General features: G+C 35.8%; 5 protein-coding genes, 1 non-coding gene and 1 pseudogene across 8 annotated transcripts; 1 reads left to right on the top strand and 6 right to left on the bottom strand.

The window, feature by feature from the left end:
- Positions 1 to 658: 658 nt before the first annotated feature.
- LOC111313900 (golgin candidate 4-like) lies at positions 659 to 11,213 on the top strand. 2 transcript variants are annotated; one of them, XM_089753104.1, is made up of 16 exons: positions 659 to 1,188; positions 2,121 to 2,219; positions 3,371 to 3,496; positions 4,114 to 4,230; positions 4,477 to 4,615; positions 4,737 to 4,801; positions 5,375 to 5,542; positions 5,667 to 5,753; positions 5,922 to 6,068; positions 6,670 to 6,966; positions 7,062 to 7,127; positions 8,255 to 8,457; positions 9,049 to 9,103; positions 9,324 to 9,509; positions 10,402 to 10,761; positions 11,018 to 11,213. In XM_089753104.1, exons 1-15 carry the CDS (start codon positions 976 to 978, stop codon positions 10,732 to 10,734), a joined length of 2,301 nt encoding a protein of 766 aa, XP_089609230.1. In that variant the 5' UTR covers positions 659 to 975; the 3' UTR covers positions 10,735 to 10,761; positions 11,018 to 11,213. The 2 variants fall into 2 exon arrangements, with proteins under 2 accessions (XP_089609230.1, XP_089609229.1); XM_089753103.1 differs by lacking the exon at positions 11,018 to 11,213 and having other exon boundaries at positions 10,402 to 10,851.
- Positions 11,214 to 11,305: 92 nt separating this feature from the next.
- On the bottom strand, positions 11,306 to 13,345 carry LOC111313902 (reticulon-like protein B5). Its single transcript, XM_022914775.2, has 5 exons — positions 13,054 to 13,345; positions 12,294 to 12,474; positions 12,048 to 12,189; positions 11,857 to 11,926; positions 11,306 to 11,768 (listed from the first exon to the last, which is right to left on the bottom strand). The coding sequence occupies exons 1-5, from the start codon at positions 13,247 to 13,249 to the stop codon at positions 11,602 to 11,604; spliced, it is 756 nt and encodes a 251-aa protein (XP_022770510.1). The 5' UTR covers positions 13,250 to 13,345; the 3' UTR covers positions 11,306 to 11,601.
- A 1,930-nt stretch (positions 13,346 to 15,275) lies between these two features.
- Positions 15,276 to 16,590, bottom strand: LOC111313323 (RING-H2 finger protein ATL67-like). Its single transcript, XM_022913990.2, has one exon. The coding sequence runs from the start codon at positions 16,239 to 16,241 to the stop codon at positions 15,660 to 15,662; it is 582 nt and encodes a 193-aa protein (XP_022769725.1). The 5' UTR covers positions 16,242 to 16,590; the 3' UTR covers positions 15,276 to 15,659.
- A 1,809-nt stretch (positions 16,591 to 18,399) lies between these two features.
- On the bottom strand, positions 18,400 to 20,298 carry LOC149512085 (late embryogenesis abundant protein At1g64065-like). The gene has a single exon (XM_089752360.1). The coding sequence runs from the start codon at positions 19,060 to 19,062 to the stop codon at positions 18,577 to 18,579; it is 486 nt and encodes a 161-aa protein (XP_089608486.1). The 5' UTR covers positions 19,063 to 20,298; the 3' UTR covers positions 18,400 to 18,576.
- A 771-nt stretch (positions 20,299 to 21,069) lies between these two features.
- On the bottom strand, positions 21,070 to 21,142 carry TRNAA-AGC (transfer RNA alanine (anticodon AGC)). Its single transcript has one exon. It is a non-coding gene; the product is annotated as a tRNA-Ala (tRNA).
- A 146-nt stretch (positions 21,143 to 21,288) lies between these two features.
- Positions 21,289 to 23,112, bottom strand: LOC111313322 (late embryogenesis abundant protein Lea14-A-like; annotated as a pseudogene). The gene is made up of 2 exons (XR_016332492.1): positions 22,654 to 23,112; positions 21,289 to 22,127 (listed from the first exon to the last, which is right to left on the bottom strand). The product of XR_016332492.1 is annotated as a late embryogenesis abundant protein Lea14-A-like (transcript).
- A 1,242-nt stretch (positions 23,113 to 24,354) lies between these two features.
- Positions 24,355 to 25,586, bottom strand: LOC111313321 (putative WRKY transcription factor 43). Its single transcript, XM_022913989.2, has 2 exons — positions 25,016 to 25,586; positions 24,355 to 24,667 (listed from the first exon to the last, which is right to left on the bottom strand). The coding sequence occupies exons 1-2, from the start codon at positions 25,426 to 25,428 to the stop codon at positions 24,490 to 24,492; spliced, it is 591 nt and encodes a 196-aa protein (XP_022769724.2). The 5' UTR covers positions 25,429 to 25,586; the 3' UTR covers positions 24,355 to 24,489.
- Positions 25,587 to 26,820: the final 1,234 nt, after the last annotated feature.

Raw genomic sequence — 26,820 nt, 5'->3', positions numbered from 1 at the left:
GAACCAGAAAATCAAGGATTCATCTTGCAGATTAGCTATGAAATTATTCTACAATCGAATTTCCTTTCCAGAGTCATCTTCATCGCATCGATCCCAACTTTTTAATTGTAACAAAAAAAGGAAACAGAGATGTAGAGAAATTTCATGAGAGAGAAAGACTGAAACGAAGGGACGGAAGGAGACTGAGCCTTCTTCGAGTCGCCGACGGAAGCTCCAACCCTTAGACAGCGTGAGTGCATTAATGGTGGGTCTGTTACTCTTTATAAAGAGCAAGCTGCCAAAGGATAAGCCCGCAAATTATAGCTGCGGGCCTCTGGCCCAATAGACCAACCAGATTTTCCATTATTATTATTATTATTTTACTTTTTCCATTTAATGGGAAGAGATATTTAGGTCATTGTCAACCCATTAAAATTTTTGTTTTCACTCATACACTATCATTTTACTGCACGCCATCATGCAATTATCAACGAATCAAGAAATATAAAAAATCTAAAGATTCAACATTTTACTTACAAAAAGAAAATCATAGAATTTAGAAATCAAAGGAAGCATGGCGGCGGTAAATTTTCATTGTACTGTTTCGAAAAACAGAAGCCGTCACGATACTTTTCGCGTAAAACTGCCACTTAAGTATTTAGAAATCAAGTTGAAAGTCGTAACGGGCCAAACCGGAGGGACGGGACCCGTTTCCACAATCCGCCAAACTGATCTAACTAGAACTATTCGCAATAGCAAAGATTCCTTCAAAACTAAAATTACTCTTTTTTCTTATTTATTTTATCACATCTACCTGCAAAAACTAAATCCTCAATCAAATTCAATCTTCTTTGGCACGTTATCCCGTACGTTTTTTGTTTGCCCGAATTTCATCGTCGAGTTAAGTCTCAGATATTTTCAAAACCCTCCTTTTTTTTTTGAATAATTACAAAGTATTTTTTTATTTTTACAAACTGATTGTGGGAGCTTTGGAAGATGTGGAGTTCGATTGCGAATTTGAAAGAGAATTTGAATAAGATCGCGCTTGATGTACACGACGATGACGACGAAGATCTCGAGATCTATGGTTCTGTAAATGGAGACCATTCGCCAGTCTTTAATAGACGAAATTCTCATAGATTTGCCCACTCAAAACCCGTTTCCCCCTCTCCGGTCGCCAATGGAATGTATTCGCCTTTTAATTCTGAGGTATTATTGCATTAAATTTTCGTCCTTGGACTTTTTTAATAATATTTGGTGTTTCTGATTTTACGGAGCTGTGAGTAGATTCAGTTTGTTGTTCAATGCCTTTGAAAATTTATGGGATGATGTTAGTCGACACTCGACTGTTTGAGTTTGGGAATGAGTGATTGTGGCTATTAATTGAGGATTTTAGTATGATATTTGATTAGTGATATATCACATTTGATAGTTCGAGTTGGTAAAATTTTTCTTTGAGCAATCTGGAATCAGGCTTCGCGAAAGTCACCTGTTTTTTGAATGCATTGGCTATTATTTCTCTCTGCATAAGACCCAGCGGTAGATCCAAAACTTTGACTAGATAAATTCCTTATCTAAATATTCATTGCTTAATTTCTTTGCATTATCTATTGCTTATATCATTAGTTGGTGAAGTTTGAAGTTCATGATACCACGAAAAGGTGCTGAGGTAGTTCTAGATCTTTATATGAATGCATGGAACTTTTATTTGGTGATTGTGAGTCTCACAAGCTATACCGGTAACATCTGTCACGGGGATTGTTCTTTGACTCTTGCTGTTGATTGAGAACCTCTAGATTTTAAGTAGCTGATTTTAATCCTTTTTAGTATTGTAATTTATGTATTTGAGTGGTGAATAGTTAGAAAAATTGATTCAGGTTTGTGATATGGTCTATACTATAATACTTGAAGAGCGAATGGCTTCTGATTGAAACTGAACCAGTTTTGGGGCTCCCTAAGCACCTCTTTTTTGGTGTCAAGGGTGAATTCTGGCTGCTTTTTGACTGAGTCAAGTGTAAGCATGATATTTGATTCTTGAGTCTCATGGATGCTTCTTTACCATTTTGTGTGGCATTCTGGGTGCAGTTGTTGTATTCTAGTCTTCATGTGTGACAAATACTGTCTTATGATTTTTTGTTTAGATTGAAAGATACAAAGCAGAAATTAAGAAGCTTCAGCAATCTGAGGCAGAAATTAAGGCTTTATCAGTCAATTATGCTGCTTTGTTAAAAGAAAAAGAGGTACATTCTCGCTGTTTTATCATTCTTTTTTTCCCATTTATTTATGTATTGTCTGATTTATTTTGTTTTCACTATGGATCAAAATAAATACCTTGAGCCTACTTATTAATTACAATTATGACCAGTGATATCTAAGGCGGCAATAAGGGCATGATGTGGTTGCAGTTCTTGTATTAAATGCCTGGGATTGGTCTAAAGTTCAAATCTAATAATGATAATAATGAAAATAATTGACATCGTTATTAAAGTATCATATGTGGGATTCATAATGTATTACTTATTGTAACAAAGCATTTTGCTTTTTTCATCAATTTTACAATTGAATTTAACAAATATTTGACTTAGGATACTACATTTGATGCTTAAATAATAAATCATTTTCAAAATTGAATTGAAAATCAATTTATCACTTACTACTACATAAGGCCTAGAAGGGAAGTTTGGGTTATTGGGAGCCATGTAGAATTAAAAAAGGGTGAATGTGGCAGTTTTTCTTTCTGATACATCCTGAGAAATTGTTGTAGCATATTTAATTGCATTTTTGTTTTACCTGTTTCATCTCTTGCAAATGTGTCATTTACTTATTTCACTACATGGATAATATCATACTATTTGAAGCTTACATGGCTATTTAAGATTTGGGTTTTAGAATCTTCACATGGATATCCTTTGGTGCTGGTGAATGCTTGCTTGAAATTGATGTGAAAGCCACAAGATGGGCATCTAAAATTTATAAACTGTACCCTTTGATGTAGATTGGTCATTTTACTTTTGAATACTTGTGCTAATCACTTAAATCGAGCCTTCTGCCAAATTATATCTTTTTTGGGGTTGTCAAAACTCCAAAGTAATGGGTGTTAGCTGAAGAGGATATGCAGTGGCTGATTATGTGTCGCATCTAATATCATGCTTAGAGTTAGTATCACAATTTGTTTGTGTATCATGATTGCATCTAGAAGTCTTGCCATATGCTGCCTGTTTTTTAATTTTAGAGGTGTCATATTATCAAAATTTTGCATCGGAATAATTTTACAGAAGTATTGCTGTGTTGTTATTCATACAATTTTCTCATTATTACTTAGCTTTAGTTTTCACATTTTCTTTTGGCTTTAATTTCTTTCTCACCACTCACCCAACATCCCATTTTCCAGGAGCAAATTTCCAGACTGAACCACGAGAATGGCTCATTGAAACAAAACTTGAATGTAACAAATGCAGCTCTGAGTGCTAGAAGTGAAAGCTCCAAAGTATCAACTAATGGAACTAATGCACTCAAGGTAGTTTCTAGAGTCTCAGTTAGAGTTGTTGTCTGAGATTTAATGGTTTATTGAGAAATTTTAGATTTAATGCAATAGGTTCCTCAATTCTAACTCATCTGTAGTTCATGTAATAATTCACTTTTAGGCTAACATATTGTGCCATTGAGTTTGCTGATTCTGATGTTATTTGTGCTGTAATTGTCTGCAAGAAGCAGATATAGATAGACAAATGATTTTGTTCTATTATGTTTTCATACCTTCGACAACCTTCCTAGAGGCAGGTGTCCACAGAAATTTGAATGTAGAGGTGTGATTTTTGTATTGGAATGAGAATTCGGTCTTTTACTTCTTATAACTTGGTCGTCTTGACATTTATCCTTTGTGAAATGAGTTGGCTAGGATATATGGATTGTTTGGTGGCTCAATTTAGTGGCACACATGATATTAATTGTCAAATTTTCATGTTACTCTTGTACTGGAACATTCATTGTTTTCCACTGGATATGTTGTTACCTTAGTTTGTCTTGAATTATGATCCTGCTGCTACCATGTTTGAAGTAACAGGCTATCTTAATATGCATGTCTCTATATTATGCCTTTGGTTATTGGCTGATTGACTTCGCAAATTTATGCAGGGAAATGGTGATCTGTCACCAAACCGACAGCATAAGTCAACAAGTCTTGGGAAAAATCGTTATGCTGGAAACCAAATGTCCAATGGTCTTACCTCTAAACATGATGGGAAAGAAAAGGTAATGGCACTGTTTATTTTTTTTTTTCTATTTTGTGATAAGAGTCAATATTAGGCTGTTTGGATATTTGGTATACACCTGGTGCATGCCCCCTTACCCTTCTGCCATTTTTTTTTTCCCCTCATTTTAGGGGTTGATACACCCTTGCTATTGATTTTTTCCAATATAAAACTTTTTCCTTCAAACTTTTATATATTTGTTTAGATAATGAGTGAACTTGACCAAAGATATATGAATGCCTTCTAGGAGCTTGCAGATTTGCGGGAAGAGAAAAGTAGGTCCCTGGAAGCAGTTCAAGCTAATCACAAATTACAAATAAAGCAATTCAAGATGGAACTTGAAAAGGAACGTGATAAATTAGCGAATGTACAGATAAGATTACAAGGTACATACACCTTGAAGACCCAACTATAATACATGCAATACCACCCATTGTCAAACAAAGGAAAACTCATCTTTCTTTTTGTTCTTCATTTTTGTTTTTTTTTTGTATTTTTAATTTTCAGAGGAGCACAAGCTGAATCAGTCTTTTCAGGAGGAACTTAAGTTACTGAAATCAGAAAAGGATAAAGTAAGCTTCTGAATTGTTTGGAGTTGGTTTGATTTGGCTGTATAAAGTTACTTTCAACTCCTTTTTTTCTTTATAGAACCCTAATTGTTATTTTTGGTATGTTTAAATTGAACATTTATTTTGACCTATTCAGGTAGTCTTTATAGACATTTACACTTAATTATCAATGAAGATAGTGATGACGAGTTCTATGCGCTTTGTGTTGCTTCACATTAGCATGTTTCCGATAGTATAATCATGTAACTGTACTTTTATTTCTGTATTTTTATTCTCAATCCTGATATTAGGGTGCTCCTTGAAATTAGTATGTTTTTTGGATGTTTTACTTGATGATCATTACATATGTACTAATTTTATTAATTCATTATTGGTTGCTTCTACATGTGATTGTTTTCTTCATTTGAGTAGTGTTTGGGAGGTAGAAAATTGTTTTGATCTATGTTAGTCAAATGGCCATTTTGACTTCCTCATTTGTTTAATGGATAAAGGAATCATGCATAAGCTCTTCTCTTTGCTTTTATTTCACTTTTGAGTTTTATTGTCAAATATTCTTAATCTATTGAGCATTGACAGAGCTCCACAGAGTTGCTCAAAATACGCAATGAATTGAATGAGAAAATAATAGAAATAAGACGGTTGCAAATGGAGTTGAATAGACGGGAGGATGAAAGTGCAGATGATACACTGGAGAATTTGAAAAGAGTGATTGCCACCTTGGAGAAGGAAAACACTCATCTAAAGGTTGATAACTTTTTTCCCTTGATAAACTTGTTGCCATTTAAAGAAGTGTGTCATCATCTGTGAAAAAATTTATTGCTCTTTTATATTAATATCCTGAATTTACTTCCATTACATGCTCTTATAGATGGAGAAAAATGAACTTGAGGCTGCTCTGGAAAGTAGCAGGAAATCTTTAACTCACAAGATCGATTCTAGTGCTTCTGAGACTCTGGTATATCCAAGTTGCTATAATGGCCTATATGCCGTGCAGCTTCTTTTCTTTTGGTTGGTTTGGTGTGCCTGTGCCAACATGTCACATTGGCAAATTTTGATTCATGTTCCAATTGGTTATTGTTGTTACTTTGTGCGAGTTTCAAATGTATCTTTTTGTTTTCACCAGAAGGTAGATTCACCAGGAAGTTTTCCTGGAAAGAAAGAAATGGAACTATCATTGCAGAAATTGGAAAAAGATCTCAAGGAAGCATGCTGGGAAAGGGATAAGGCTTTGCTAGAATTGACTCGTCTTAAGCAGCATTTATTAGAAAAGGTTGCAGGTCCCTGAACTTTTATGAAATTTTTGGTGAAAATTTAACCTTATACATCTTCAAGTTTCACCATATAATGATGGCTTTCAAATTGTTTAGTATAGAGTATATGCTGCTCAATTGAATTTGTTTGTCCTTCTTGACCAGATGATATTACAATTAATCAGTAGTCTTTTATCTTTGGAAGCAACTGTGATTGTCTGGCCTTTATTAAAAATTATTATGATTAATATTGCTCTACCCCTTGTTACCATACCAAATTTAGCCCTCCCCCCAGTTGAGGGAAAAAAAGAAAAGAACTCATACATCTAATTTTTTTATGTTAAAGATTCTAGCCTTGATTTTATAGCTACTATTTTGATGTTATATTTTGTAACAGACTTTTGTGGATGAGTATGTTAGCTACATGCCACTTTGTGAAAAACAAAACTAGTGTGGTTGTCTAACTTTAAGTGTTCTTTAGGATCGATTCAACTTTCTGTTTCCTGTGCTAGATTCTATGACGATCCTGGATCCTTTATGTTTTAAATAAATATAAATGTAATTTCTTATAATTCTGCAGTCAAAATTGAAATTGGTTTCTCTTCCTGCAATATTTTCTAGGAATCTGAAGAATCAGAAAAAATGGATGAAGATAGCAAAATTATTGAAGAACTTCGAGAGAGCAATGAATATCGAAGAGCTCAAATTGCACATTTGGAGAAAGCCCTAAAGCTGGCAGTGGCAAATCAGGAGGAAGTTAAGATGATGAACAACAATGAAATTCAGAAGTCTAAGGAAATCATTGATGATCTGAATAAGAAACTTGCAAACTGTATAAGAACAATAGATTCAAAAAATGTTGAACTACTAAATCTTCAAACTGCTCTTGGTCAGTACTATGCTGAAATTGAAGCTAAGGTAACTAAATCTTTAGTATTGTGTATTTACAAACTTTCTAAAGCGGTGGCCAAAATAAAACTTTGTTTTTTAATGCTTATATTATTCTATCATAGGAACATTTGGAGCGAGATTTGGCCCTGGCAAGAGAAGAATCAGCTAAACTGTCTGGTCTTCTGAAAGTATGGTCCTCCCTCCTTTCCTTGACCTTATATGATTTCTCATTCTGCAATTTTATTTTCAGTGGATGGCACATTAGTGGGTGCATGCAACTCGGTGCATGTCTTACTGTTAGTAGGACTTTTTTAGGTGTTTTTTGGAATGGAGAGATTTTATTTCATATTTATGTGACTTCTTCCTGTGTCTGTGTTTCTCCATATTATTATGCAATTGTAGGTGCATACAAAGTTTAGTGAAGTAGTTTATATGACAAAATGCAAATAAGGTTTAGGAAGGGGCTACTTTTGTATACAAACTTGAAATTAAGGATAAGGAATTACTTTTGCAACCTCTGCCAGAGTGGACTATGATTCCTCAGCAAACTGTTTGTAGTGTGCTTCTTTGCCTGTGCTGTCATCATCGTACTGCAAAAAGTTATTAACCTTTGCCAGCCTGCCAAAGCAGGGTTCAGGGAAGGATGATGATGAAGTGGTTGGCATCTGAAGGTTTGGACCCCTCAAAGTTAAAATCCCCTTCCTAGTTCTTTATTCAGTTTTATTTTATTTTGAAGTCAACCATGGGCCAAGCTTTGATTGCATTGATCCCTTGGGAAATATTTTATTTTGAAGATATAATTTAAATTTTCTTGGAATCTTATGATAGGCCAGTTGAAACCTATCTACAAAATGAAGTACCGAGTTTTATCTAGGTATATTGAGTTGGCATGTGGAGTTGGAATCTTATCAAAATATTCTAATAGTACACCCATTATTTAGAATTTATGTATTTTAACTTTGAAGAATGCTAAGTAGAATAATTGAGTTTAAAAGTCCAATTTGCAAAATCAAACCAACCATTGCTGGATTTTGGAAGATGTGATTGAGAAATCATTTTATGTTGAAAAATAATATGGAATTATTCCAAGTTTTTTTATCTTAGGTCGGCTATTCTTGTTTTTTGCTAATTGCTTCTTCACATTTATGGATTCAGTTAAAAATGGTGCTTATGTTATGAGTTTTATTCTATATCAAATATTTGCTCTTTAGTTACCTTGCAATCTCGTTCCAAGTTCAAAAGTGGAAAAGTATGTGTCTCAAGGTCAAAGAGCTTTTCCCTGCTTTTCCTTTCTGATTATCTATGCATTTTCCAGGATGTAGATGAACATACAGAGTTATCAAAGCGGGAAAAGGAAGAAATTCTGGCAAAGCTTTTGCAAACTGAAAGAATGGTTGCAGAAGGGAAAACCAGAGTAAACAAGCTTGAGGAAGACAATGGAAAACTAAGGCGTGCTCTTGAGCAGAGCATGACAAGGCTTAACAGAATGTCTATGGACGCTGACTACCTTGTTGACAGGTTAGCGGTTTAAATGTCGAATCATATCCTTACTACTATGAATTTTCTGTGTTAGAACTGGATGTGTGCGTATGAATATTTTCTATTAGCTTTCATCTTTATTTTTTGGGATGTGAGCTTTCTTTTATCTTGATTGACAGATGAAACCTCTTTTGAAAATAGATGCATTATCTGCATTAAATTGAATAGCTTTCTGTGCCATGTAAAAGAAACTTCTTTATCAAGAAAATGGAGCTTTCTATGCCATGTAAAAGAAACTTCTTTATCAAGAAAATGGTAATCTACCTTTAAAGAAAAATAAGCCTTAAATGAAGGTGTGCCCTCATGCAAAACTTTGGGCTATTATTGATGGGGTAAATTTCACAACTGAGATTAATTGCTGCAACAGTTGGCCTTCTAAACCAGCTTAACCATAATTGTTGCTGTTAACTGATACCAACTTCTTCTGTCCCTCTTGAATATATTTAATTTATTATATTATTTTTGTATATAATTTTTGTGTCATTGGATTATTGAATATAACATTTTTGAGATTGGTTTTATGTTCTCTGAACAATTAGAATGTTAATGTTGGGACTAAATTTTTTGCAGGCGTATTGTGATCAAACTACTTGTGACCTACTTCCAAAGAAACCACAGCAAAGAGGTATAATGGTTCAAGTAATTGTGTAATAAAACTAGAAAATGAATTTTCTCTACTTATTTCATATAGTAATGTTTGATGATCAAGGCTGTGGCACAGTAGGATAGCTTACATCATTTGCTGAACTGACCTCAAATGCACTTCTGATGCTGGAAATATAATTGCTTTTGGGTTAAAATAGATGCCCTTTCCTGCACTTACAGAACATTCATATGAATTCTAGGTTTTGGATCTCATGGTTCGGATGCTGGGATTCTCAGACGAGGACAAGCAGAGGATAGGTGTTGCTCAACATGGTGCTGCCAAAGGTGTTGTTCGGGGTGTTCTGGGTCTACCTGGTCGTTTGGTTGGTGGCATCTTGGGTGGAAGTTCAGCTGACGTACATGCAAATATGGCCTCTGATAACCAGGTAACTTTTTCACCTTGTTTAGAAAACCGATTGTCCAATTCTCTGCACAATCATGTTTCTTATTTGTCTGTTTTGTTCTTTTCTGAAGAAGCAGTTGAAATTCGATTTCTCTTTGCATGTATTTCTTAAGAGCATACTTCAAGACATATAACTTTAGAGCCTAATGCGTCAACCAGTAGTCTCTGAGGCCCATTGCATTTGTTACTCTCCATGACATGCAAGTCAAGTAGTATTAAATGTTACCCCTAATTTATTAATTAAATTTTGGTGTCTGGAGTGGGCATGTCTGTTAGTTCTGGCAACCAGTCTTTCCCCTGTAAATAAATCCCCAATGCCCCCACCTTTTCTCTCCCTTCTTAAAATTCATGATTTCCTCTCTTGGGATGGAATCTTATATTTTATAATCACCTTAATGTTCTCTCTGGTTAACAGATTACTACCTCTAGCATTTTTAATTTTGCTTTTCCGTTGAAAAATTTGCACTCAATCCTGGGATTTAGCTTTGACTACTAGCAAAATATGGTTGTAAGAAATGTAAGCAACATGTTTCCCAAAGCAAAGGAATTGGAAAAAGAAAGAAATGAAAAAAAAAAATCGGCGCTCTCTTACACAAGTGTTAGAACATCATTTCCGATATTAGAAGATAGTCTCTTATCTCTTTAATCCAGTGATGCTACCAGAATCTAAAACTTCAGAGGGCCAAAGTGAGAATTAGAGAGGGTAAAAGGTGACTCAAACCAGTTCAATGAAAATGTGAACGTTCGAAACCATCAATGTATTACTGCCTCAGTTTTCAACTTTAGTATAGGTTTCCTTTTTCATTATGATCTCTGCGTGATTTCTGATTTCTGACACATGAAAATCGTCGTCTCAAGCATCCTTTTCTCCTCAGTCTATTGCAGATCTGTGGGTTGATTTTCTGCTCAAGGAAACTGAAGAAAGAGAAAAGAGGGAATTGGCAGAAGATGCTAGTAGATCCAAGGAAAGCCTGCATGGAAGAAGTCCAAATGCTGCTGGACCTAGTCCTTCTGTGTCTGACCAACGAACTACAACAACTGCATCTGGTTTCTCTAGGTCTAGTTTATCACCAAGCCAGAACTCAAGCCCCGTATCGTCACTGGGAAATCTTCGGCAATTTGAACATTCTGATTCTGAATTCTCAACTGTTCCTCTCATGTCATCAGAGAGTAGTGGTCGTCTATCAAGACTACCACCAAAATTCTGAGTTTTCGGATGCTGTAATTATTCAAAGGTATAGTTTCTTTGTTGTTTTTGCCATGATGAAATTTACTTAGATCAATTCTTTCATAATCAAAATAAGAAGAAATACCTCCATTGATCATTTGCTGCTTGTTTATATGCCAAATTTATTTGGAAGTGAATATTGGTGACAGATTAACTGGTTAACGACAATAATGGCAACATCGTTTTTGTCATACATTTGATTTGATTTCGATTTCGCTTGACTCTTCTGATCCCTTTTACCCTTTGCTCACACCTAATTACAGGGGTAAATACTGCACTTTTAAGACTCTGATCCCTCTCTATGGTGCAGTAGAAAGCACGGCATGCAATAACATTGCAAATTCTAGGATCCCCGCTATTTACTTGAGTTTATGCAACTTGAACACAAGGTTTTTCTTCATTTACCAACGGTACCATGAATGATTCATGACCATTCAGTTTGGTCTAAAATTACCTCCATTTCCCAGGACATGCAAATTTATCTTTCGGCTCAAATAGATTAACTTATAAAGGACTAATCATCAGGAAACCACCATAGCACCACACCAATCAGGAAACAAATAAAACAACCCTATAACAGCACAAAATCAAGTGGCATCCACATATAAAAAGCTGATTGTTATCCAAATGAAACAAAGTTATATGATAAAATAATCGCCTTATGGTTGCCATCTGCAAGCTTGGCCTATTGCTAACAACCGATTGCTTTTACTGATGTTGCAAGCCAAAACATTTGGGAACAGCTGATTTTGGAAGAAATGCCTCTAGCTGATGTGAACAGAGAACGCAACAACCACGGAAACCCCACAATTATCCAAATGATGCTGGAGACTAGATACCCGAGCCTCTAAACTTTCTTGGTCTTCAAGGAACCTTTGGGAATTTTACTCAAAACCTTGGCATCGAAAACTGCATATTGCTTTTTTATCTCAATCATCGTCTTCTCTGCAAATGGGTCAATCTTGTCCTCATACTTCTCATAGAAAACAGGCACCGTATGCAGCAACACAAAACCTGAAATTCCATATAAAAATTAAAAATTCAGTATGTTATTATATAGATAAATAAATTTAGAACTAAAAATAATGACCAGTGTCATTACATATGTAGAACAAGGTCAAGAAGTTGCAGGAACTCCCAACAATTGACAGGACCCAGAAAGCAGCTATAACCTGAAATAAAAAACATGGATAGCATTCTTTCAAACAATGGAAATACAAGTGATTCACCCAATAAAACTGAACTCAAGATAAAGCACTCATAAAATCACCATAGACATAAAAACAAACACACCATAAGAAACTTCTTCAGATTTCTTCCAGATGCAATATCTCGCAGCAGCTTCAGCGCCTGGTTAAGTTCAATTGTCAGAGCAGAGGCAACTTGGAGGAATGGCTCCTCCGGCAAATGAATTTCTGGGATGCGAGGTGGAGTCCTATATGCTAAAAAGGGTCAGGGTATATTCTTTAAGAAATCATTTAATATCTTAAACTTCATAACTAAATAAACTAAAGTTCCTGCACAGAGCATAAAACTTACTTGTGGATAAAGGTATGGGCATTGGACCATAGGAACATTAATGCGAGAGAGAGTATCAAAATGTGACAGACTAGAGTAAGTAGGTGGTATTCAATCAATTCAAAAAGGACCCAAATTGCAGTTGCTCCACCAAGCGCACCAGCTGATACCTTCTTGTTCCTCCACAAGAACACATCAGCAGCTGCACCAAATTATTACCAAAAAAAATCAAATGGAAAGAGTCAATAACAGCATCTAACACAAACAAAAACAATCAATATACAACCATAAAACACAAGACTTTTTCTCTTTAATCAATTTACTTTATATCGCCTAATAAAAAATTTTATGCTTTGCTCTATTCCCCATAATGCAAACAAGGCAAAAGCAAAAGACCCCAAATATTAAGGTCTCAAGGTTATTTTAATAGTTTGATTCTTCAGCAAAATAGAATTATAATGAGTCTTTAAAGAGAAATAAAAATTTCAAGTTTCACTATCAAATTTTCCCAAATAAAAAAAGAAACAATAAAAACAAAAAATGGGACTAAAGCCATACATTTTCTTTAACTACCAAACAGATCATAAAGCATAAAACAAAATAAAGATCCACCGAATTTCCATCAAAGTAATCTTTTTTAATCATTGTAAAAGTAAACGCATTAGATCTTTTACTCACATTTCCATCAAATGCATAAACAGACGAAATTAAAAGCGTAAAAACCTGAACTCATTAACTAAAAAAAAAAAAAAAAAAGAGGAGTGAGAGTTTGGGTTCGTACGCTTTCCACCACCAAGAACATGGTGAACGGGCCTCTCTCTTCCAAACAACCGATAAAGCTTAGCCGTAACGGAGGAAGGTGAAGCTGGTTTCTCATGATCCGAAGACGACGATGAATCATGGCTGTGAATCTTCTCGCTGATCTTCTTCATCACCGACTCCACCGTCGATTGCTTACTCTCAGATTCCTCCGCCATTGCTTAAAAAGTCCGAACCAAAACCCTAAAAAGACGGTTCTTTGTCTCCGATTCTCACGATGTCCAAAAAGTATCGTAGGATGAGTGTAAGCAGGCAATATAGGGTTTTATGATGGCTAGTATATAAACCACAGATGAGTCTGGGCCTGAGGTGTGGAGCCGCACCTGATGGTTCGGAGAGAATTTGAAATCAAAAGTTGACGCCGTTAGATTTGACGGGGGCTATGGCTTGGAGTGGGGTCCACACCGGAATTTGGATTCTGAATTTCTGACGATAGGAGCGTGGAGGCACGATGCGGTGTTTGGAAAAGGTTCACAGAGTTGGGACACGTGGTGATCATTTAATGGAGTATGGAATGGCACTGACGGCTATCGCTTTTCAGTGGTCGCTTCGGGTTACCATCAGTGGGCTCCACGTTATCTTGGGTATGTTTTGCTTTGCCACTTTTTTAATTTCTTTTTCTCTCTTGTTAAATACCAAATTAATTTAGAAACTGATTTCCTCAAAGAAATTGTTGCTTAGATAAATGTTGTTTTTTTTGAGATATTCATTTTTCATTTTTAAATTCCCACTCTTATTTTTATTTAAATTTTTTAAAAAATTTTACTTTTTAATAATAAAAATATGATAGATCAATATTATAAAATTAAATTTATAATATGATACGAAAAGAATATTACATTACGTCATCTTATTTTCAAGCATTAGACAGACAATCACAAATGAAATTGGTAACATATTTGGTCATCCATTCATTAGTCAACCATGTGACAGACTCTGAAAAATGAATGTTAGATGGCATATGGTTCTCTTTTATCTGCTTTAGTGGGCCGAGTCCACTTCCCAAGCGTTGGCCCATTGGATGTGGAAAAATCTGTCTCAACACCCATAGTCACCATCAGCAAAGAAAAGGACAGCCCAATGAGAATGAGATGCTCCATATCAAATCCGTACCCTAAAAACATTAAGATTTGTAATATTTCTAGTTTACCGGCATCCACATTCTACAAACAGTTTGACGAGAAACTAAATTAATTGTTGATACAAATTCTGCCGGAATTCTGACATGAAAACTATGATTATGAACCACATGGCTACAGATGTGCAACGAACAGTGTAATACTCCAATGTGTACGGTCATCGGAATTGGAAATAATGTTTGCATCAGCGCAAACAGATGGACTGACGCAACACTGGCTATAGCTTTAGAGTACCCAGTTTGAACAAATGATCGGAAAGGATTGTAAGTGTAAAAAACCCTACTAGAACCAAAAATCAACCTATTAATGTCCTCTGCTTGCTTGAAAGTTTGCAATCCTTCGCCCCAGGATTTAACGAAACTGTTTTAACCAACTCCATTAATAAAAAGTCTTTCTCGTCACGAGAAACCAGTGACCAGAAATATCAGGAACAAGTTCTATAGGATAATTTAAGGTCACTGATATTTGAGAGAGCTTCAGAGATCTTCCTTCAAATTCTAAGGGATCAAAACTTACTTTGTCATTAACAAAGGCATCCTTTTCTTTACATAATTTGGCGAGATCAATTTGCTGCAGCTAAGAACCCAGTACTAAACAAAGGTTCTCTTTAGTTCCTTGGTTGGGTCTCTTGTTTGCCTTTCCAGGGAGGCAGCTTTATCTTCAATAAATATAAAAATTTTAGGCTAATTAAACCCCTGGAGGAGACTTAGCTGACAAGTGACAACTAAGACGAAGGGAGTTCTGCAAAGCAACAGAAGCTTCTCGATTGTCTCTATACAGAACCCAAACAGAAATGGGTGCTTGATGAATACTAATGTACATGAAAAAGGAAAAAAAAAAAAAAAGCAAGTAGTGAAACGGTGGAGTAAGTAGAAACTGTGAGAGGAATCAATCCATCTGTATCAATTTCTGTACTCTAATTTAACACAATTGGGAAAAATGAAATGAAATGCTCAATCCAGTAATTCTTGTCAAGAATTTCAAACAATTAAATAGAGGGAACAGAGCATACGGCAGTTAATGTCTCAGTATAATAATCAAGACAAAACAAAAATTGGTGCAAACTATGCATTTCACACTCAAGTCAGGAGAATACAATTTATGAAACAAATTCCATGACTAAAAAGAAGTGCCAATTGATTGAATCACTTTTTTCTCACCCAATTCGTACTCAGCACCAAGCACCTAGTACTCTTTTTTTTCCACTAAAACAACCAAAATCACAGTTCATTGAGCAAAAGAAACTCCACTATCCAATTTCCCTGTTCACTATCTAATCCCAAAACTCCAAAAAAGCCAAAAGAGAAAAAGAAATAAATATACAAATTCCCCCTTAAAACAACCTTAGACAGAGATAAAGACATCATCCACCAAAACTAAGATATTTAATTTTTTTTTTTTTTAAAGGAGAAGAAGAATCCCCCAACAGTCACCTCCTCCTCCTTTGGTCTGCAGCATACTGAGACAAAGGCACGACTTCAGACAAAGGCGTAGAAATTGGAGTTGGAAGCGGCGAGTTCCGACAAATGGGACACGACCCATTAAGTTTCAACCAAGCATCAATACAAGAAACATGGAAATAATGCCTACAGTCAGGCATCATCCTTAACATCTCCAAATCCCTATACTCGCACAAACAAATCGAACATGTCGTGTTCACATTACTAGAACCCGTAGCAGCCGCCTCTTTACTAAACTGGAACTTGGGGTAAGAATTTATAACGGCCTGGTCAAGGCCAACGACGACGTTTTCATTGTCTTCATCTTCGGCAACATCTTCATCTTCGGCAACAAAAATAATCCTGGGGAGGATGATTCCATCCGAGTTTGAGGCGGCAGTTGTGGTGGGGTTGGGAGAGAAGGCGCGTGGGGAAGAGGACGTGCGGCAGCAGATATATGAAGCGAGGAGGATAGTGGAGAGGAGGACGAGGAACCCAAGGGCGATGGCAATGGAATAGCCGAGGCCTAAGTTGGTGAGATAGTTAGGGGAAGAAGGTGGAGGGGTGGACATTTGGGGGAAAGAGGAGGATCCATTTGGTGAGTGGAAGGGAAAGAGAAAGAGAAAATGGGTAGATAATGCTCCAGCTGCTGCATTTAATACTCAGTTTTGAAACAGCGGGTGGGCATTTATTGTGGTGCTGCTGCCTTTTTGCTTTGTTTCCTCATTTCATTTCCACTTCCTTCGTGTTATGTGATTTCTATTTCATTTTTTTTTTATCTGTTTTTGGGTTCGCCCATTTTTTAAAGCAAGAAAAATCTGTTTCCTGAAGTTCCTTGAGGATTGAGGTTATAGAAAACAATAATTTCATGGCAACTATATTTAGTATATTAATATTAACATCGGATGTGAGGTCCATTTTTTGTGCAAGGCAATTTTAAAGAAAAAAATTGTACAATCTGAATTGTACTACATCCAAGATTTATATGCTTTCTGCTTTCAAATTGCACACAATCGTCATGCATAAACAATCCAAAAACAATTTGTGGCTCATCTTTACTAACTGCTTTCTCAATTTCTTGTTTATTCAACTTCATACCATATTGGCATACTTTGTTTTTCTTGCTTTTAATTACTTTTTTCTTCCACATTTTACACACTCTATCAAGAATAAAATAAAAGATGAAAGGTTCTTCATAGATCCTTGTCTAAAAGAAATGCAGATGACAGACCAACAATGGCAATTTCTTCGTTTACCCAAGTTAACTACCATAGATAGGTTTTCTCTATGCATTTATAGAAAAAGCACTAACATCCAATGGACCACAAATTGAAAACAACAACATAAATGAACAATTTTTTTTTAGTGTGGTGTGACACTATAGGCTGGACTTCTTGCCCATCGCACTTGAAGCAATGGCAGCAGCAGCTGTTCTCCAGCTATTAGCCTTAAAGTTACAGTAGCTGTGACCTCAAAAACAGAGGCTCCACTGAAACAGGTTGTGTGATGTTTAATGTTACATCGATCGAATTATGGTGCTGCATTCATTGTTTATTGGTACTTATTTTTTTCTTTTGGTCAAAATTTGTAAATTCATTTTTCTTTGAAGTGAAGGAATGCTGGATTTTGACCCATACAAAGAGAGTTAAATCACCATTGATTGATAAGAAAAAAAAAAAAAATATATATATATATATATTGCCCGACTTTACTCCCCCAAAAACTGGATTTCATTGTATGAAAAAAGCGAACAAATTAACAATCTGATGGAGACGGACTGCAGCAAGATTGCAGTCTGCTCATTCTTTTTAAGCCACGGTCTGGTGCTTCTTTCAAGACTAAAGCAAAGCACTTGCTACTCCCACTTTTCTTGCAGCCCCAAAAATCTTAATACCACCTTTTTTATACTAATAATAACAATAATAATAATATTATTATTACTGTTCTTATTCAGTTATAGTTTCACTGCAAACAGGAATTCTATAGTTTTTTTTTTCCTTGCGTTATGATGTTTGGTCAATGAAATGATCTTTATAATTTTACCTAGTATTCGGTGGCTTCCAACTATCGGATGCATATTGAAGAAAATAACAATTAAACCCATGATGGCAACCTTGGACCAGAAAAAAAAAATAGTGGCAGTAAGCAAGTTCTTTGTTGAAGATGCTTACACTATGTTTACCTAAAAAATTTACTCGTGTCATCACATCTCCTTTTTAAAAAAAACGTCTCCCCCCCCCCCCCCCCCGTTTTCTTTTGTTTCCAAAGGAAGTCATCTCAACGCACTCTGGCCTGTTTTAAAGGAATCAATCCAAAAAAGACTGAAACAAAGTCGTTGAAGATATAGAGCCGACCATTTTTTTTCAAAAGATAAGTTGGTTAGAATTGAAGGCATTTGGGTGAAGTACCATGGCGGTCCCCCATTTGGCTTTGTGTATTTCTATTGGAAACCAACATACAATTAACGGGACCATTATTTAGAAGGGAAATTAATCATCAGAACTTGACAAAGTAACCATTCCACTTTGCACTTGCAGTCCCATGCTGCTCTGCTCTCTGGCCTCATCAATTCCAATCGAGACAAAAATTTAAACCATTCCATTATAATTGAAGGCCTGCTTTCAGCTAAAAGCTTAGGTTTGGTGTTGAATTTGATCAATTTTTGTATCAAACGGAGGAAAAGGATTGAGCGATTAAACCAAATCCGAAAAGATTTCATGACAAATTAAATCGAAACTATATAATCATACCACAGATAGGCGTAAGGCGTAACTATGTAGTATCCATTATAATGTTATATAAATATATATATATATATATATATATTTATATATATACACTACGTGGGCAAGGCAACATGCAAACATACCCAAGAGCCTAGAGATCAACCTTTCGCTTGCATTTCCGTTATTGAATTGCCTGGCACTGGCTGGAGATATTAACTTTCATGGAGCAATATTTCATCTTTACAGTAACATGCTGCTTTATAACGTTTAACATGTTGACCCTTCCTCCAATTCTTGAGTAGCTGTTCATCGTCGACGTGCCGGGGCTCACATCCGCAGCCAATTTTGGACTGGCCAAGAGCCGATCAGTAATATTCAACCGCATGGTCCGATGGGCCTTTGCACGGCCTGCAAGGCCTCGGGCGTCCCCGACCACTGTGCCATAGTAGTAAAGAGTTGTGGTTGTGTTCCTATATTTGAATGATGCTAAGTTAGGATTTTTGACGGAAACATCGGCTATTAAGGAGATGTTGGACCCTGGCTTAGGTGTTGTACCATTGGTTCGCTCCAACTTTGTAACTGTAACACCGCTCATTCTGATGATTGGATCCTTGATTCGAAACACTGTGAAAATTAAAATAGTGATCACCACCGCTTGGATGATCATTGCATGCGATGCAACCGCAACACTTGATGGATGCCTTGCGTCGTACTTTTTTCAGGTGTAAAGCTGCCTCTCCATCATCATTTGTTTGAGAATGTTAATCTGGAACTTGGCCAATACCAAACCTCATGGACACAGCGCAATTTTCCTAATCAAGCGTCTAGATGAAAATTTTATCTAAATTCACAATATATGACCGGATATAAGTTTATAATTCACAAGCAAAATTTTCTACTCTCTTTTACTTTCAACCAAACAGCCAAATAGACGGAAATATTGCTCAATTTTGGTTGTGTTAAAGGCATAAATCTTTGCTGTTGCCCGACAAACTGCCAAGGATGATCAATTTTTTTTCCGAACAAGTTTCAAATATATAGGCCAAGTGCAGCCTGTTCCAGTTAAAGACTTGGACCAGATCTTTTTGTTATTTCTGTGTTAGATTGGAAAATCAAAATTATAAGGTGGAAAAGGTTAGTCAATCAAGAAATTTGCCTAGTTTCACCATGCATGTGACTGATACTGAACCAAAAAAATAGATCAGTTTGTTTCAAGCCTAGCATTCAAAACAAAGCTAGTATAAATATACCGTTATACAAAGCTAAGGCATATACGCATAAGGGAAAAGCAAAAAATTTAGTCAACAAAAAAAGAACAACTTACAAAAATAGAAACACAATCCAGAGAAGAAGAATTCATCAATCATCACTCCTTAGCTACAAAGAAATGTGTTTAAAGTAGGTCAGGGAAATAGCAAATACTTCAAACACCAGCTGGTTTCTGGTTAACAAGACAACCAAAAAAAATATAAGTATCAAGAAAAGCATTGCAGCAATACTGTATTGCTGTAAAATGCAATTTTCTGTTGTTGATAAAGCTCGTCACACTTCTGGATTGCTACTTCTACACTGATATCTCTCTTTCGTTCAATGAAGGATCTAAGTAGAAATTCGCCATTCTCTTTAGCAGCCATTACAATTAAAAGTGCAAACTGCAAACTGCAAACGGCAAATGCTAGCTCCTCTTACTTCTTTTCTTTCGGTTTCTTTGGGAAAAAAAAAGTTTAGTTTTATCATAACGATACGTTTCTCTATTTTGGCAGGCTGTATGATTCCTGCTTTAGTTTTTGAAAGTTAATTTTCATTTGTCCAGAATAACATTGATGGTGTAGGTCACCAGAAATAGAGAGATGCAAATCGGAAATGGTTGGAATTTGAAGAAAGCATCGAGTGAAAAGCAAGGAAACTTTCCAAATTTTGGCAACAGATTGTTTATATTAAGTGAATACGTAATTAGCTTTAGCCTTTACGATAAGAGAAAACATGTCGAAGCAGCCTTGGCAATCACGTGAAAATGACCAGGGTACACCAGCTGGACAGGGATTTTGATCAGGAAATAAAGACATTATTCTTCTGATCATTGTTTCACTTCTAAGCTAACAGTCGGACTCCACCAAGTTGTTCCAATTTGTTTGTGGCCATTCTGCTTAATACTTGTACATTTGGTTTAGTTACATTTTTCTGATAATTTTAAACTGTCACTCCCATATTATCTTTGAACCGTAATTAAATCCAATTCACATGACAGACGCTTACAAGCTTGGGGGCCCTGTTGATTGCCGGGAGAGAGACTGGTAAGAGAACAATTATGGTGAAAACCTGCTGTTGTTCATACTTCACTGTACCAAAAACTGCTGCATCTGAAATCCTTATGTGACAACTTCAAGTTAATATTTTATGTCTTGCCATTATAAAATTTTGTTCCAAATCAGATTTTTCTTTGAGAAATAGCTTATAACAACAAGCACAAACCATCAAAGGCTGTTACTTATAAAGCAAGCCATAAGGGGACTTTAGAACAGTTTTCGACCACAAGAGGATTATGAAATAGTACTGCACATTTTATCACTCTACCCGAAGCTTAGAGTACACTTCTAGTAAATATAACAAACAGTACATAACTGACATCAAGGAAGTCTGGAGCACGCTTGACCCATAGCGAACCAAAAATGTGTGGAGATGCGGGGTATCGATCCCCGTACCTCTCGCATGCTAAGCGAGCGCTCTACCATCTGAGCTACATCCCCTAATGATTCTTTTACAGTTATAAAATATCAAATCAATGCTACTTGCGTAAAAATCCAGTGGCCACCTAATCCAGTGAGCAGTTTCTAACTCTAGCCAATGATACAAGTAAAGCACCTCGGTGTTTGAACGAATGGTAACTGCCATTGAAAGTGATCAATTTGTAGCATTTGCTGCTGATGATCATATTACAAATTAAATACCTTGTCTCTATATATGGAATGGAAAGGCAAGTTTTTTATAACCTCCTTCCAAGAAATTAAAAGGCTTTTACTTTTTGGTTTCTTGAGAATTAATGTTGTCATTACTCTATTACAAGCAATAGCTTTAAAACTGCTCATCCGCAGAACTTTTGCGAAACATTGTTAATGCAAGTTATGGAGGACCCGCCTTGGACAAGCCTGGCAAAGCTATGGCCATCTCATTGATGATGATACAACAGTCCACGTCCATATGGGTCTAATTAAATGCAATGGAAAGTTGGATTTTCTTTTTTTCTTTTTTCTTTTTTTTCTTTTGGGTTGAAGAGGTAAGCTGAACTCTATGATAAACTGAGATTGGTCAATCTTAATCCAAAAACTATCATGACTCACGAATAAAAAAGGACTGATCAGAAATATAACACAAGATATTCAAAAGCATAATATTTTGACATATCTTTCAGGTTACATCCTAACTAAAGGGGTAAACGAAAGTTGAACATACGCTAGAAAACATGAGAAAGATATAATTATAAATCAAAAGATGTCTCTGAGAGTAGGAAGCTTGGTCTCTCCTTTCTAAGAGAGAGGGATGGTGATGTCTCCAATTAGAGGAAGATCAACGGTGAGTCCCAACTGCAATTCATAGTCAATGTCCCAGTCTGCACCAATGTCCCTTGCCAAGCTAATCAATATGTTATATGGCACCTTCACTGGCACGTCCAGCATCGTCGTGTAGCTGGCCTTCAGTGACCCCGGGTCTGGTATTGTCCCTGATGCAATCACTCTATTCCAAATACAAATAATCAATCACTAAAACAAATGCTACATGAATTTTTCCAAAGTCTTGTAATCCAAGCATATTTGACAAAAAGATTCTTCCAAAGCACAATCTCTGATTGCCTTTAACTTCACCCAAGTTCTACAGGTCGTTTTATTCCAAGGAAAAGGCAAAAAAACCATAAGAAAGGAATCTTATTCTTGTTGAAAAAGAAGGGTATGTAAGAATATTCTGCCATTCTCCATTATACATAATTTTTTTTGTCCTTTTTTTCCATTTTAACCCCAAACTGTAAAAAGATTAAGAAGACAAATCAGTCTGCATGGACGATCCAAGTTCAACCAGAATTCTCAAACACTAGCCTGATCCAATTATCTCTCTACTGAAATAAGTCCGAATATTAAGTATCCAATGGTGCAACTTCAAATCAATACCTTGATCACAAAAATCAAATCTTCACAAAACAAAAAAGAATAGATAAAAAGTGAAAAATAGCAAAGATTGATGATGAGAGAAGGAAGAGGGATCAAACCTGCCAGCACTTTTGAAAGTGTAAGAGATCTCACAAATAGGAAGAGGTGGCTATAGGGGTTGCTAACAGAGACTTTAGCGCCATATTCGATGCACTCACGGGTCACATGTTTCAGATCAACATCCGCAACGGTAGCCTCTGGCTTCTTTATGTTGGCCACCTTCTCCGCCACAAAGTTCTTCGCCTTGTCCACCAACTGCGACATTCCGTAAAAACTCAGAGATTTTAGATTTGAAGATGGTTCGATGTCATAGGATTTGGTTCGGTTTTTTATATGGGGTAACAGGGCATCTGGTGTGCCACGTGTAATTGAGATTTGCTTGGTGGGTCAATTTAATGGAGACACGTCAGAATAGACATGTAGGGTTGGGTCGTGGTTTTTCCGAACTCTGTGATTTTGGTTCCATTTTTTTTCTTATTCTTTATAACTTTCTTTACATGTATAGGAAATTGAGAAGCCATCAAGAATTTCTTTCAACTTTCAAGCTTTTCCAAGAGCAATTCCAATAAGAAAAGTTCTCCAGATACAAATTTATTTTGATGCACGGTTTATATTTTCTATACATTTCTAAAATGATATTTCCAATTTAGAAGTTCAAATTTCCTTTCCATTAATGCAATTGTGAAATTCCATATTTTCTTGAAGAAGAATTCGTTTATCAATCAGAAGATGTACGCAAAGGAAAATATTAAGCAACCACAAAGAACTAATATAGAAGCTTTACTCCATTGATGGTTGCTAGCTGGATTCACAAAATTACTTGCAATCGAAAGGAACTCGACAAAGCACTGTTGACAATAGGCGAAAAGGATAACGCAAAGTGTTTTTTCTTTTTTTCGGAAGTAAAATTTTAGCGTGCTGCTACAGCCATTGTCTCAAACTCGGTTTCTTTTCTTTTTCCCACACCGGGCACCTATTTACTTTTGTGCGATTCATGTGGGAATTAGCGTTTTCAAATTTCAATGCGATTTTTTCATGCTGCTTTTACGACTGATTCCTCTTTTTACCAGATATATATGAGCAATTATATCATTTATTATTAGTAAAATTTTTAGATTTTACAAATAAAATTAATATGATATACATATATTTTAAAATAGTTTAAAAATTAATTAAAAATAAAACATGTGAGAACTTTTTAATGATAATTGTGAAAATAAAAAAATTTAACTGTGAATGTATAAAAAATGAACTATATATTATATAATATTCACCATAAATCACAGCAAAAATAACTGCATGTGAAAAGGTAGAAAAAGATTAATATCACACTGCATGTTGTCCATAGATATTTAATTTTGTTTATTTGTTTTTTACTCAAATATTGTAAAACAATTCATGCTTAAGTTAGGAAAAGCTTCATCTTTTTATAAAGTTTAATTAATTATGTATGGACGACGGATAGCATTAAGAAAACTTAATTAAAAGTTTGGGGTAAACTTTAATTTGCAGCCATGTACTTATCACGTGCTCATGTGCATGCAGTCTTCTCATCTTATCTTATTTTTTGTGGCTAACTAGTGGAACCTACATCACCAAAAACGTGTTAATTTTACGAAAATTAGCAAGATTTTTGTTGTTGGTTTCTTTTGTTATCATCGTTTGATCTCAAGGTCAAGCCTTTAGGAACTGATCATGTGAATATCAAATGAACAAGCATTAGACTCAGAAGAAACATATACAAAATAAGAACATGAGTTCATTTATGATATTAACATTGATTTTGCTCTCCACATTTTATATGCAAATAAAATGGGACAAGTCTATTATATATATATGCCAATACCAGAAGGCTTGTTGGTTTGTTCTTGAACCTATTAATTAGCCGAATGAACTTAAAACCTAGTAAGGAATTGCATTTGCTTAAGAAGAGGAGTTAGGGTTTCCATTAGCTTTTCACAAGGATGGTTGTGAATTCCTTCATATGTCGTCACCACGATGCTGGTGTCTTCGGAGAGCCTTTGAACCTGTTTCTTCACGTTGCATGTGTGATGCGTGCACCGGTAATAGCTCCTTAAGTCATCGTAGAAAATAAAAGAGAAAATCATTTAAACAAATTGCTAACATATAGCATAGAAATAAAAATAGTTTTTGATAATCGATGTAGAAAAGAAAGCACATATAATAAGTACTACACATATATGACGTATAATTTTCGATTTCAAATGTTTTGGGGTTGGGGACAAGACATGATGAGGGAATTGTAACAATTTTTTATTCTATGCAAATTTACGTAACAAATATGCATCAAAGGTTAAGAATATCGAGTTATGAACAAACATGCTATGCAACATATATATATATATATATATATATAAGAGAAACAACAGGGGTTTTAATGATTATTAAGCATTAACAAACCTTGGATAAATGCTATTCTTCACAGCTTTTTGTCCATACTTTCTCCACCTGTACCCATCGTCCAAAATGTCATCAGCACTCCTGGTTTGGAACGCAAACCTAGGCCGGCTTGTCTTTTTGATCCTACTCCCTTTCCTCTTATCCTTGTTGCCTTTCTCATCCTGATCACCTTCATTTTCAGCCATCAAACAAGAACTATCAATCATTGGCTTATTCTCAGCAAGCACACCTTGACCGGAAAGGAGGCTAACCCAATCAATATCGGGGAGAACTTGAGTTTCTAACAAAGGAGGGTGCACTGAGGACGATGGAACTGAGGGTGCAAAGAGGAAAGGAGCGTTAAGGGGTGACAACAAGGGCGGCGCAGCAGGCGGTAGGAGTGGAGCTGGGGTACTTTCTTGGCCAATATCCATCTGATGATGAAGGTTCTGAGGGCTGCACTGATAGAATAAGGAGAGAGTGGAACGGAAAAAAGATTGAGAAATAATGAAGTTTAAAAGGGAGAAGAAAGTGATGGAAGGTGGAAGAGGTTGGACTGCCCCACAAGAGAGATATCCAAGAGAGAGAGAGAGAGAAGTGGGGAACTAGTTTGATGGAGTTTGAGAGAGAGGGAAAGGGAAAACTTCACGAGAACTTCATCCAAGTCTTTCCTAGGTCTTAATCCCTTTCTCTTGCTCCCTTGGTGAAGCCAACAACATCTCACCCACTTCGGTTCAACTGCCTCTCGCCTCAAGTAATTACAGGAGACGTACCCAACATGCATCGTTATCACCAAAGCATGCATATATGCGACAGCGATACTATAATAGTCCATTTAATTTCTTTTTCTTTTTCCATGCCATCTTAAAAAATGATTTCTTTAGGACACATGTTTAAATTATGTGCTACAGATATGGTTAATTTGTTCGTTCCATTTATCCCAAGAAAAAAAATGTTTATTTGTTCCATATTGTACTGTTTACCTACCAAATGCAGGAACATAGTTCTTTTTCTTTTTGATGTGTATGAAGTTCACAAGGGAGAAAAAATTGAAAATTCAAGGTGATTAATTACATTTACATCCATTCTCATAGTAAAACGGTTTCTTGCATCATCTTGGGATTTTTATTTTGCGCTTAAATCGTAACAACATATCAATTATAATTATTATATTACAATTAATTCATTACAATTTAAAATTGTGTTGAGTATATCAAAATCTTGTTTATAATTATATAATTATAAAATTATAATAAAAATTAATAAGTGAAATGCTTCTTGAATTCTAAAGGTATTGTAGCAAGGTTACATTAATGGGGAAGCGAATTCTACAAAAATTTTGGACAGTCGATGGCAGTCAAAACAATGATATCATTCAAGTTCTAAAAATGAAAGGAAGACTCTTTAAATAAAATATAAGGTCACTTGCTTGCTCTTCATTTTAAAGAAACCATCGTTTTGGGTCAGCCTTTTGAAATTCTGTTTGATATCCTTGGGCAAAGATTTTATTTGGGCAACAGATGAACCAAATCTCCTATATAGGGGACCGAAGAAGAGAAACACATTTCGAGCTTTATCCATTAACTGAGCTTCTTTGAGACCTTAAGTCAACGAGTATAAGTTATTGATGAGGTCCAAGTTCCTCTATTAAGTCAAGCCATTGTGCCCGTGGCAGGGGAAGGAGGGAGAGTCCTGTTTAGGTCACCCGCCAGACTTCCTAGATTCGTTCTTTCCCACTTGTGCTTGGCAAAATACCATTTTCTCTACACTCCAGTTAAGGAGAGCAATATAGGAGGATCTAGTCATCTACATTTACCCACTATCTA

This window comes from Durio zibethinus, chromosome 23, assembly GCF_047325235.1.
Source record: "Durio zibethinus cultivar Kanyao isolate XHJ-2024 chromosome 23, ASM4732523v1, whole genome shotgun sequence".
NCBI classification, from domain to species: Eukaryota; Viridiplantae; Streptophyta; class Magnoliopsida; order Malvales; family Malvaceae; genus Durio; species Durio zibethinus.
This window is presented reverse-complemented; position numbering and strand designations above follow the sequence as displayed.